Below are 14,202 nucleotides of genomic sequence, written 5' to 3' on the forward strand. Positions count from 1 at the left end.
TATCAGAGTAGGAGGTGTTAAAATTCAAATGTTTTGTAGACCAAGAAAAACAAATGAGTCGAAAAGGTAAACGACGATAGGTTTGCAGCTCGTTGTTGGAGTTTTTCCTTATAAATTCTATTAGATGAATGTTTTTTTCTTTTTTTTTAAGAATTAGGTTGTGTAAGCACGCAGCGCACCGATGCAATGGACTTGACAGAGGTGCGTTGCAGCACTTTTACAGCCAGTAGAGCTTCGATGCTTTAATATGGTTAATAGTGATTGTAGCTCAAGCTACATTTACAGGCTGTAATTTTCATTCCAGTGAAAATGCTCGCGGAACGAACGGGAGCACGATCACCGGTACACGCACGCCGTCAATGAAGCAACCTGAGAACCAAACGCTTCAAATTTACTACATAAACACCAGTTATATCCTGCTACCATGCCACTATAACTTGTTTCTTACGGAACCATTCAATCCATCATCTTTCAACAAAGCTTGAGAAAACCCACTTCACTATTATTCATTTTTAAGGCAACTTTTCACTCGAGTCTTTTTTCTGTACTCATAAACGTTACATTCAAGTGCTTCTAAAATTGTGAAGTTGTATTTAATTACGGTGAACCAATTTTAAATGTATACTGTCATCCATTCGTAGTTTCAAGTGAAGCACAGTGGCAAAGTACGATAGAAACTTGATCGTACAGCGTTTTGATCGCAAAGTATATATAGCATGAAATTGAAATTCTAAACTGATAACGTTACAAACGCGTATATATATATATATATATATATATGCCTAGGTTACATGGGAAATTTATCGATGGACACTTATGGCGAGGCTGTCATTTTCAAGGATGATCGCTCACATTTCATCTTTGATATGCTGAAAGATGTAACGATAAAGACCATGTCGATACTTTGATTAGAGAAATAACGGTCAAAACAAAAATACCTTTACGCGTGCATAGTTGTCTGTGCTACTGAAACGCTATTTAGTTGTCGTTACCGAAGGAAAATTGTTCAGTAAAGGCTAGCTATATATAATTACAGTTTTATTACTTTTATTAAACGCTACCAAAGCAAACCTTGTACATAATTATAGTGACTATATCAAAGATGAATTGAATTAAGTAATATTTACTTATTTACAGAATGATACTCTTCAATATAGTATCTTTTACTAAGTAAGAATGTTAAAAAAAAAAAATCGATAAAAATGATCAATTGAATTTATGTTACAACTACAATTGAAGTCTGTGTACAACTAAGAAAGAGTCAAAATTTCGCAAGTTTTCACACGAGCCAAAATATAATATAAAATTCAATGAAAAAACAGATTTTCGAGTGAAATGACGAAAAGGAAAGAAGTTGAGTGATTAAAAAAGTAAGAGAAGTATATAGAGGAGATTTGAATTGGGCAGATTGAAAATTGAAATAGATTTGAGATTATTGAGTGTTTTTCGTTGACCGAGGAAACTATAGTTGGTAAGTGGCGTGCGTATCTCAGAGAGGCAGGATATAGCCGGAAGGCCGGTTTTTTGGTTGGTGCGCGTACACGCACAATTTCCTATTCAATCAACGCGCCGGAAACTTAGGCAATCGGCTCGCAGGAAGAACTCGAAGAGCCTTTGCAGAAGTTTGATTGGTCGACGAGGATCTGACAGGGTGTGACTTTTGGGAACGGGAATCGATGGCCCGATGGCCTCTCCACGGGGGCTCAGCCCCCAGGGCGAACAGCCACTGGGCCTCGTTAATTTCATTAGGGGCTGATTTTAGGAGGTTAGCTGTTAGCTGCTATATAGCTACCAGTTACCCCCCATTGGAAAAAGATGGAGGTCGTTCAAAGTTCGACAGTCGACACGCATCCTGGCTCTGCCACGGGCTACTCCCCATGGCGAACAATGTCGGTCCTCTCCACTCGATCTCCACTCTCCTCTCTTTTTCACTTCACTTTGCTTTTCTTCCTTTCGTTTCGCACAACTCGCCTTCCTAATTCCAATCGACCCCGCCATATAATGCCTCTAATTCTCCGGAATCACTTCGTGCTAACTATACACTTCATTCTAGTGCTATATATATATTCTTCAACGATCCTCAATTCTCCAATATTGAATAATTGGTCCATTTAAAAGTTGGTTTTTCGGGAGGAAAATTAACACATCAACGCTCATCGTGTATCTATATATATATATATATATACGTCATTTTAAAGCTATCAAAAGTAAAATTGACGTGAAACGTTTTACCGTTAGGTTATATCATTAGGAAATTATAAATAGATAAGTATTGACTGATCGCGCGCGTGGCTCATTTTGGAGATTCGGCGTGTACGAGAGTAGCCAAGGTAATCTCTCGAGCAATTTAGCATAGGACAACGAAAAGATTATACGTAAGATCGAAGCCGGTATCGATCGGCTAATCGGAGATGTGAAAGTTGATGAAAGAAGTGTGATTGGCCGTAGAATGAATTGGAGAAAAATCATCGAGGCAGCAAGTTGGGAAGCAGCTTCTCAGCTTGGCCTCATTTTCATGATTAATTATATTTCTAATACCGGTCGGGTTTCGATAATTCAGCCCAGCGAGCCGATGAGGTTGGACGGTGCTGATTAACCGCAAGAACTTGTTTGCTTTTCTTACACGTGCTCCACGCTCGCATGCATACATTCATGTACGTGTATACAGTATAAGGAATCTATTAAGGAACAGCAATAAAAAATCATTCGATTTTTAAATTTCCTCAATATACATAATTATTTAGGATAATTAATATAACTTGGTAGCTGTTCATTAGAGTTCTGACACAATTTTTCTACAGGCCAAAAGCAATAATCAGAAATATATAAGAAAGATAAGAGAGAATGCGAGAGAGTATATTCTATTGAATATAATGAATAGAATAAATCTGATGGGTATAAAATCTAAACAAATAATCATGAAAGCTTGTTGCACTTCCATCAACTTGAATGCAATGTTTAACAACGAAATGGAAAAAATGGTCAATCTTAATAAGAGAAACCATTGATGAATTGGAAACGTCACGAAGAGAAAGGTTGGTTCGTTTCAACGATATATTGTTGAAAAATGCAGACGCTCTTCGATCATTCGGGACTCCGAGAGCTTAGTTAGCGTTGAAATTTTAACGTGTTCAGCGGTATAGGCTTGTTGCGCTGCGATAAACTGGAGCACACGTCGTAGTGTGATTAAGGGGAGTCAAGGTAAGACTCGCCTAATGGAATAAACAGTTTCCAAGAAATATAGAGTTGCTGTTGCTCTCTGCTAGATCCCATTCTCTCTTTCCTTTTCTCTTTTCCTTTACTCATCTTGCTCTCCCGCTCATTCACACACACGCACATATACATCCTAAGATAAAGAATAAATATATATGCCACTCCTATCCTCGAGTCTGTTTCTGTCATTATCTGTATATATATATATATATATATATATATTCACTTTAAACTTTTTTCTCACTCACAAATCCATCCACCATATGTCCTTGATTCTTCATTCGCGACGTAGGTGATGAGATTGAGTGACAACGATCAGTCTATAGTGAGGTGAGGAAAGGTAAGGTTGGGTAAGGTAAGCTGAAGGAATGCCTTGGTTCAGGAGAACGTCACTTCCGTTCGGTCGAGTCCTTTCGAGAACTGACACTGCACGACGACGTGTCAATCGTGGCACGTTTCTCGAATAGATTTCCTTTAGGATCGTCCGACTGGTACGAAGCACATGTATGCCTTCCTCGAAACGTTTTAATTCCTCTCGAGCAGCCTATATGGTCATCGTTATAATTAAGTTGAGAAAGAATCGATGATGCCAATCGAACGAATCTTTATCTTTCATCAGTAATTAAAAAGCTTGCAAAATAGTAAAGTGTACAATGACAATCTTCTTTAATTTTAATCCTTCCAAACATTCCAATATTTATTGTAATCTCATCAATTTTTACTTTTAAAGAGAAAAACGATTGGCATTTAACGATTATTTTTCTGCTATAGCATCACAAATCCCTCGTCTGAAACTGTATCCCACTTTACACAAAAGCAAACTTTGATCGCTGCTCGTGTAGTCCATAAATATTTCATTAGCCGCATTTTATAAACACGTTATACTATATCACCGCAAATTACTCCTATGACGTTCAAATTAATCAATAGATGCTCGGATATTTTCAACATGAGCGTAATTTAAGCTATTTGATTTTGATATCAGCTCATTAAACATTTTATTTCAATTATATCCAGAGTGATTTATTTCTTTGACCAATCTGTATTCTACGCTTTATAGTATATACACTGATTTTTTTTTAGAAATTATTATAAAAGGCCTGTGATTGTTTTTAATCAATGTTAGTGAGCAGTTATATTTTTATCAAAGAGAACCTATATGTTTTATTAAAAATTATCGTCGATCTGATATTTTTCAGAGGATCTAGTATTGGATGGTAACTGTGTTCAGAGAGAGAGAAAGAACGATAGAATGAGAAGATGTGAGAGATCTGGGGGTGAAAAAAGAGAGAAGATAAAAAAGTGGTGGAATAAGCCGTAAGAGGTCGAGTAACGAGGCATATAATAACCTCGAGTGACATTCGAACAAACAGCCATCTGTAGGTAATACCCCTGTGGTGAGGAACGCCCCAAAAACTGCACCCCGTCAAGAAATTACAATGACAATAAGCGAAATCCGATCCGCCCGCGGGCATCTACTCTTTTTATTTCACGCCTCGAATACACACGGACCCACTGGGTTTACTGCTACGCACATGGATAACCTACACACGCCGAGAATCCAGAAACAGAAACTCAGCCGCTAATTCTATGGCAATGTTACTTTTCTCCCATTGTGCATCCATTCAGTTCTCCTCTTTGCGTCGCTCCTCCTGTATACACCTTTATAGCATATATATATATATATATATAGTGCTTACAGTTAAAGTCGCTGCGTTCCGTTTCTCTGATTCGAGCCTGAACAACTGCAGATGGACCGATCCAGAGAGGCTCTATAATTTTTAGATATAGAAAATTCATCTACTTCAATTGCATTCTCGAGGAAAACTTGCTTCTGATAATAACTACGCAGTGTTTGTAATATCAAAATGATTGGTTTATTAGATTCTTGAATGTGTGTGTATAATGATGTAAGCATTGGTAGGGAGGGAATTAACGATTGGGTAATAAAAGGAAGCACGCGCAATTGATACTGTGGGAAAATCCTCTGCAAGAGTCATTCGAAGCTGAGTAGAGTATTTAGCCTGTACGGATTTGGTAATGGTAACAGCCTGGAAAATCTAATCTATCAATCGGAATCCACGGAGGTAGCGAAACGGTTGTGACACTTTCGCAATGCACGTCGTTGGCCGCGATACGCTCTGATCAAACATTGACGCCGTCCTGTAATGTTCACATAGACTTTACCAAGTCTGCACACAGTAGTTCAGAAGTAAACATGGCACACAAGTTTCCTCATAATCGGCCTTTGCCACGATACTTATAATAAGTATTATAGTCAATAATTTCTCCTCTCCCTTTCTCTCTCCCTACTTGTTTTTCAAACGATTCAGCATTACATAATTCTCCATTTCCATTCTCTTCTGAGGTTTTTCAATCTGCTTTTCAATTATCTACCAAATACTTGCTAAATTGTAGCATTTCTTTTAAAAAAATATTAAATATTCCATTAACTAATGCATCTTTGTGTTCTCGAGCCAGAAAACAAACAACTGTAATTTTTAATAATAACGTTTATTTATAGAATAAATTGAAAGTAATATTTCAAACCATTTTCAGAAAGTCATTGATTGATTTTTTGCAAGCTTTTAATAGAGCTATCACTTGTTATCCCAATTGATAATTATTATTCAAATCGTAATTAAAATTGTATTCCATATTATAATTTATCCTAATAGATTAAAATGTTTATTTTGTAAAATAGAAATAATAAAGTAATTAAGTTTTTCGGTAAGGGTGAGTTACGAGCTACCCTTGAGAAGCCAAGTTAAGGCAGTGGGGGTAGAATATTTATTTAAGGAGAAAAGTACACCTGCCTTTGCAACAGTAGGCCAATGAAATATATTAGGCGTAACTTTTGTTGGGATCCCTTGAAATTTATGGAGGTGTGTGCATACATGCACGGTGGTGTACGAGTGGCCACTGGCCAGCAGCAGCCACTTCAACATGGAAATATCGAGCGTCCCGTACTGCACTTTTAGCACAGTGCAAGCAGCACCGCACGCTAGTATTTTTTATCCTCCACTCGCATTCTCTCTCCTTTTTATTCATCGCTCGAGATTCAGGCGTGTTACCGTGGCTGCCGATACGATGCAGCCTGGCAAATAAATTCTAATTAAGAGCGACACCGTGCTAGTGTATGGTCACTTTATATTTCCGGTTATACGTTCGATGTTTTATATTAGGATTACATGGCCAGCTACTTCGTATCTTTTATTCCTCGCTACAAAGCGAATTTATCCTTCTGACTTTTCTCTCTCTCGCGAATAAACTTCGATCGGAACAATACCTTATCGACGCATCATTTTATTACAATCGTTTCTCCTTAACAACATCGGTCGAAAATTCATTCAATAAACGTTTCAACGATAAAATCATTATTCCAGAGAGAATTCTTTGAACTGTGGTAATTGGATGGCTTATATATATATGTATACGATGCACCTTTATATACGCTTGATTATCATAAAGTATTTTACAATGCTGACATTAGTAGTATAACTAGATACTCACTTTTTAAGAGAGGCAGGTCATTCATGAATCCTCCATCGTCCACGTTTGTGTTCTAGATAAGATAAGACAAAAAAAAAATGTGTACACGTGGATTTAAAAAAATATAACAGAGTACATTGTCATAACGATAGAGAGGAAAATATCAGAAGTTGGTATTAGGAAAAATTATCAAATGTCATTATCAAAAAGATGCTGCATGTTTGCAACATTACGAGTATATTTGTTAATCGAGAGTGAATTTTTTCTTGAATCAATGATAATGAAGAATGATAATAGGGATAATGTGTTGCGATTACGTACATCGTCGCTCACCTGGGGGTCGTCAACGAGGCTAGTGTGCAAGACGAGGTCGGTTTGGTCAAGGCCCGGAGGTGGCAAAAGTGCGTCCGGCCGACGAACGCCACCATATTCGACGCCCCTTCCGCCTCCGCCTCCACCACCTCCTCCTCCACCTCCACTTCCGCCTCCACCACTACTGCGACCACCGTCGTAGGGAAATGACGCGTGCATATTCGTCTGAAAAATAGAATTTTCCAATTATTAAAAAGTTTTCTTCAATATAGTCAATTATTTGCTTAACTATATAGTCAGCCCTCTACATCCCCCTCTCACATTATTCTGAAATCTACCTCATTATAAATAATTAATTGCTAATTAAAACTGAACCATATCCATCAAAATCGGCTTTATTTCACGCAGTGAAAATTAGTTTGAAATTTGTTCGAAATGAAAAATATCGGTTCGTGGTGAGGTTAATGAAGTAAAAGGGAAAATAGGGATTTGTCTAGTTTTCAAGATATTTTAATGATTGCTGGTTGATCTATTGCCAACGTGACTGTCAATCCTCGACGAAGCTTATTTATAAACGTCGTATTGGCAGATACTGAGGATTTCAGTGTTTAAAGCAAACTAAAAAAATAACTCGATCGATTTATTATTCGATTTCCTTTCTAATATTTTCATAAATATGTCCAAGTTTCTATATATCGCGTTAAAATGTTTCATGCAGAACTTTTAACTATCGTATATTAAGCACAAATTAAACGAGGTAACTCGAGGACCGTCGGCAGTTAGTAAATAATATAACGTAAGGTATACCTCACGAGCGGAATGATCTTGCGAAATTGACTTTAACTAAACGTAACGCAATTAACCAAACGTTTATTCTTCTTGTACCTTAAAAGAATAATAAAATTTTTCACTGTCATTTCTCTGACACGAAGAATGCTGAATATTTTATTGGAAAAATTAAAGGAACAATGACACGCTACATTACTCATATTATGTAGGGCATCAGTGGTAGGATCACGTATTGCGCCACGTATGAGATTTTCTCTGAGGATCGGTCGGTGGTCCGGCAAAGTGTAATTGGGTCAACGTTCTTTAGGCAATGAGAGAACAAGAAAAAAAGCAGAAGAAAATTGGCTGGAAGAGGCGGATCAAAGGAAAGACCCAGTTCCCACGTGGTGCACGGAATCGCTTGATGACTCGACGATAGCCCGTTGAAAAACATACGTTCGGTTGTTTTCCGATCGTATACGTGAATATATGCGTCACCATTATCAGTTTCTTTACAACCCTTTGTCGACGAATAAATTTTGTAAGACTCGATAACAGTATTTCAAGAGGACACTAATTCTTGTTGTTTTAGCAAACAAAATCTTTCTGCGAATCGTACAAAAATTTGCTATGGTTTCGATGGATTTGCAAGCATGAAGGAGAAAGGTTGGAAGTTGAAGGAATGATATTAAAAAGGGGAAAGCGAGCGACAGTCGCAAAGTCTTCTGTGACGTCAATTTTGTCATTCAAACGCAATGGTTTCCTGGCCAACCAAGCTCGTAAACTTTCTATTTACGATTTTATCCCGAGTCTCTATTCGTTATATTTTTTCACATGTATTCATTGCCATCTCATAAACAAGTCTGGGATAATATCGATAACATCGAATTTGATGGATAATTGGTCGAACAGTAGTCGACCACGATGGGAAAGATTGACGAAATTGAATTGTATAGAAAATTGTGACTCTCTAGTAGCATATTGTTCAAAAGAACGCGTGTCAAATAAAATATTGTGCTCGTTTATCGTACATCGAATATCTGGACGATGACGTTGCAAAGAAAGTTGAGTAAAGATATATCTACTATCATCTGCTCATATATCTTTGTATTTCAGTACACGCTCACAGAGAGACACTATAATCTTCATCGTGAAATGGACCAATCACTATATAATGTCCTAATCAAAACATCTGCAGGTGGTATCAGTAATACGTCTTTTATCATCCACTCTGTGTCGTTTGATTTATTTATATCAAAATTTCATCTCCATTTCATTTCTTCTTTTTTTTTAGACCAATTTACCTTTTTTTTTTTTTAACCTTAAATCGAAACTTTAGAGAAAAGGCTTATTCTATAATGATAATAGCGTGGTACATGCGTGGTTATGCGTAATAAATAACAAACGGGAATAAGAAAGTTTTCTGAGAATTGAAAAACAAGACTGACATGTTTGGAATTTTAATAACGATAAGGAAGAAAATATTCTATTCCAGTTTACGTTCTCTGCTACTATATATGAGTTGATATTTATTGAAAATTTATGAAGGTTCTTTCGCTATTGTTTGTTATGAATTTTATTTTTGATAAATTTGTCCTAATACTTATAAATTGCAAGGAATACTTTAAGATAATTCATTCTTAGAAATTTTCGACCGACACGAATATCTCATTTCAGCAGTCTGCGCTTTGAAGTGTATAGCGTTTGGATTAGCAAATCCGTTGAAAGAGTTTAATATGATCGATAGCAACTTCGCTTTTCTATTTAATATTTGTAATAACTGCCTGCGTAGAGAGTATCATCGGAAAGAAAAATTTATTATCGACTAACAGAGGGTCTTTGAAATTATCTGTACATTTAATGCCAAGGATCTTACGTTTTAACGAATTTCTGTCAATTATTACGATTTGAAAATTATAATTCTATATTATAACATTTTTACTGCGATTTCCATTACATTTGTGACTTTCACGGGCAGACCATTAATTAGCGAAACAGGCAGATGCAGTATAGTTCGTTTTACCGACAAGTCCTTTACTTATAAATTGATGTAACCGTGCCATCAACTAATGAGATGAAATGTGATCGCCTTTCTCTCGTTAAAACAAACCGCAACGTCAAATAAAATCACGTCGGGATCCTGCAAGTCTCTGTTATTATTATTAGTCATATCTTCGAATCATCGAATTCCCACTCGTATCACGAGCACATCCTATTTTTCTTTTATAAGCCATCCCGTGTGTTATAAATGTAATAACGCGTACTTTGTATTAAACAATCTTTATCTCTTTGCACATAAATATACTTATTATGAAAATTCTGCAATGGAAAATAAAAAAGAGCAAGCGATGTCTCGCGCGATTGTAGTTTCCAGCAAATTAATCTTCAATCTTCTTAGAGTTTATGAAATATGCGAGTGATCTAACACCGATAATTTTTCTTCGCTAGCTATAGTCCCATTATGACATCAGCCATACTAATATCTAATAACGCAATTTCTGCAGGAATACCACTTATTATTAATACCACTACTTTGTTTGCAATATAAAACAATGAATAAGTTTTTACATAAGCTATATTTTTTATAATCGAGGATTATACTCGCTTTTAATAAATTGTTTGGCTGAGACTACGAGCAAAGTACTATATTGTTGAAATAAATAACAAAAGGAAGAAGAAAGGAAAAGGCCTAAAGATAGAAAGAATTATTGGAGAAAATAGGTGTAGACTGGTTAAGAGACAGCAGCGAGCGCCTTCAAGTTTTTGAAGGATAAAACCCATTGGGACTGGTCGATTCACTTGGCTGATTATTGACATTGTACTCGAGTGTACTTTCCCACCCCAGCTCCCCTATACACTTCCCTTCTTCGAAGAATCGTCAATTTGTAGTATAATCCGCACTGGTCCTTCGCGAAACACATCCTATCTTATATTTAAAGCTCCGTCGCTTAATTTTATGATAAATCGCATCATCCTGATAATTAAGTGGCAAACATGATAATAATTTATAGCAATTTAACGTTGCTGCATGAAAAGTTAATTAGGAGAGTTCGCAATAAGAAATAAATAATAAAATGTGAGATATATTTAGCCTTTACACCATAGCTTTTAGTATCTTAGACACTGTAATGCTTGGCATATTTGCTTCAAAGCAAACGTCCGAGGCATCCTCCCTAAGGGAATGTCGAAGGTTGGCCTAAAATTTAATAAGTACATTACTTCGACGAGACCAACGATTCATCTCTAGAAGGGGAGTTTATTTCCTCCGTACAAATTTATTAAACTTCACCATTACATCCATTAGTGTTGAAACTATTATTTCGATATAATTATTGCGCGTTATTTACTTTCTTTTTATCGCTTGGAACAGCTTATTTATTAAATCAGAAATATTGGCATATTGGAGCGATGAGAAAGAATTTATCGCTATAGAAAATTACGGTTTTTAGCGAGGTTAAAAGTTAACACGGTGATTTAGCTACTGGCATTTGATGTTGTATGTATATCAACGCGTGCCTGTACCGTTTAATGAGGAAGATCACGGTTCTCTAGCACGTAGCGTGGTGAGAGTCAACGCATAGTCGTACAAGCAAGTTTCTCAACTATGGTTAACTATGCGAATAGGGTGCTGCTTACTTTTCCAGACCTTGCCCAACTTGCCCAAGCCTGCAATATCGTAAATTTAAATATCATCCCCGTGGCTTAGCACTATTTATAATTCAGCATCAACGTCCAGAATAATATTCACTTGCGAAAATTGCATTTAATTATAAATTGTTGTCAAAAATTAATACATTTTAAATTGGTTTAAACAAAAAATTTAAGTTAAGTCACTGTGTAAAGAATGCAAGAAGCTGCTTAGTACTGCAAGTAGGGAGTGAGATTAACTGTTGGGGAACGAAGAAGAGAGTAAAGTTTAGAAAGATGCTATAGGGTGAGTGAATGAGAGAAGTAAAGGGTGTAGGGTGTGAGGCAGGTTGTGAGTATGTTTGAGAGTTACAAGCAGGTAAACATAATTGATTTTAGGTACTGGCACGATGAGGAATTTGAAACTTGGACAGATGCAGCAACGGTTTACATACAAATAAAATACTCTTCTTTTAGCCACAGAGTGTTTATTGCTGAAAATGCGTACCTCGTACCAGTGTCGAATTTCATCGAACACACTTTTTTTGTGCGAACGTCACTCGACACCTAGACTAGGCAGCCCGTTTCAATGTAATCTCCGAGCCTGGTGAATTGATGCGGAACACGTGGAGTCGTGTAGTAATTAGGGTGTGCTGTTTTCACGAATGCATTGGGGTAGGCAAGGTGGAACACAAAAATCCTATTACTACAAAAATTGGTGGGGGACTCGAATAAGTTTCGTGCGGTCTGCTATTACTGACATACGAGCCACATGGCGGTCTAACATTCATCCCCAGCTCCAAATCTCCTCACCTTTGATGCAAAGGTAAACTCAAGCTCGAGCAAAATCGATCAATTTATCTAGCAACGTAAGTTTATTCAATTCCAGTAGATAAACGCTTGATTAATTACCGAACGTTCGAGAGTCATTTATCAAGGAATAGTTTGGTCAATGAGGTTCTCCAGCGTGTGAAATTCGTGAAAGTTAGCCGAGTACCGGGTATGAATAAATCTAATGATGTTTAATAGCGGGGCTTATCACTTTCACCGAATGTTTCCTTGTGGCAATGTACCGTTCGATTGTCTCTTTCATTTTGCGTTTCATTGAAAGAGGAAGGGAAGAGTAGGAGTAGGAGGGGAAGAGGTAGATGAGGGGGAGGGAAGGGGGGGGGGGAATTTTATCAAATGGGACTTGCGTTTCAGACGACGGTGGTATAGCATTGTGCACGCGGGGACTAACCGAAGGAATGCAGCGTGGCAAATGGAAACATCATGGAGAGTACGGAGTGGTCCAAAGACGGGAGACGAGAGATCAACTATTGCAATCACCGATGTCACGGCGCGACTTATTGGCCACGATGCATCTAATAGATCGATACCACCCATTATTACAGAGGACAAAAGTGCCGTAAGTGGATAGGGGATGTCCCGGCAAATAACACGGCGCGCCGCTCTGTAATGAGGTAGCTCGATCTGCACGTGACCGGATCTTCATCTCTTCTAATTTTCTGCTCCAGGAAAACCAGCCCAAGGCTAACGTCGCGCACTCTCTTCCTCCCTCATTTACATCGATACAAAATGCTCGTCCTAGCTGAAGCTTCATCTCACCCCTCATTCTCACTGTACTTCCATTACGAACCGTTGCGGAGATCGGAGGTGCGTTGTTTCAGCGGTCCGGGATTCTCCAGCCGCCTCGCTCCAGCGCACTCTCCGTCTCTGTTCCACACTATTCACTTTGGCATAACGCCGCTAGATGGCCACCTCGCGGAGTGTTCTCGCTAGTTGAAGTTTACCCGTATAGTATATTTAACTCCGCGAGCCGCGCCAATTCGCTTTCGGTCTTACTCGGAGCTAAGGTCGTGCTCCTGTATCCTTTTCTTAATTGTCAGTGCTCTTAGGACTATCGAATCCTACGACTCCGGGACCTTGTTCCTTAAACTTTTAATTAACCCATCTACGTATTCCATTTTGGTTGCACAGTCTAAATTCCTATCCTTCTCTCCATTTTACCTTCTTGGCTTCTATTTCGGAAGCCATACCGGGTCAAATCTCTCGCACGAACCATTATCTACGTTAAATATATACAAATTCCCAATCTTCGAATGTTTCTTACTTGAATTTAAGCAATTTTATCGTGACTTATAATCGAAGAGAATAAAATTTACCGATAAGTGTCTTTAAAACCGAGCTTAACTTGTCTGACAAATTATATATATTTTTTTTATATAGTTATTAAAAATATTGTCATATAACATTATACTTACCACATGGATGCTTTCGGCGTCTCTCCTGAGGTCTCCGCTTCTCTGGCCAGCCGTGACAGCCGCGCTCAGGTGGTTATAGTGGTGTTGGTGGAGTGTGTTGAGAGTTTGCGTGTAAGGGTCGCCGACGAGGTAGTCGAGGTGCTGGGGTTGTCCAAGACCAGGGTGCTGGGGACTCGCGGGTGCATGATGGTGCGACGTGAACGGTGGTGGAAAATACGGTGGCTGGAAATCCGATGCTGTTGGCAAGGATGCACCTCCGTGGTGTGGCATTCCACCCCCGTTCCCGTTACCCCGGTGCCCATGGTGATGCGCTCCCGAATAAGGCGAGGAATTCCCACCGCCGAGCGAGGATATCCCCCCATGACCCGTTAGTCGGTCCTGCAAAAATAAATGACGCTCGATTTTAGCGAAATCTGTATACAACCTCTTTCCATCATTCAATCGCAATGCAATAATTATTATAACGCATAAATATAGAGACAATGTTCCTTTCAACGCTATTTCTCCAACGCAATCGATGGAGTGG

The 14,202-nt window shown here is 38.1% G+C and overlaps 1 protein-coding gene across 3 annotated transcripts in view; it reads right to left on the reverse strand.

The window, feature by feature from the left end:
- Positions 1 to 14,202, reverse strand: part of TfAP-2 (transcription factor AP-2) — a 139,507-nt gene that overhangs the window by 14,884 nt on the left and 110,421 nt on the right. For 2 of the 3 annotated variants that reach the window (XM_066739127.1, XM_066739125.1), the window contains 3 exons: positions 13,677 to 14,054; positions 7,027 to 7,242; positions 6,727 to 6,778 (listed from right to left, as the gene is read on the reverse strand). In XM_066739127.1, the coding sequence (XP_066595224.1) occupies positions 6,727 to 6,778; positions 7,027 to 7,242; positions 13,677 to 14,054 (646 nt within the window). The remainder of the gene's footprint in view (positions 1 to 6,726; positions 6,779 to 7,026; positions 7,243 to 13,676; positions 14,055 to 14,202) is intronic. The other variant, XM_066739126.1, reaches the window with a different exon arrangement.

This window comes from Prorops nasuta, unplaced genomic scaffold, assembly GCF_024137725.1.
Source record: "Prorops nasuta isolate Cenicafe-Biocafe unplaced genomic scaffold, Cenicafe_Pnas_1.2 PNAS00019, whole genome shotgun sequence".
In the NCBI taxonomy this organism is placed as follows: Eukaryota; Metazoa; Arthropoda; class Insecta; order Hymenoptera; family Bethylidae; genus Prorops; species Prorops nasuta.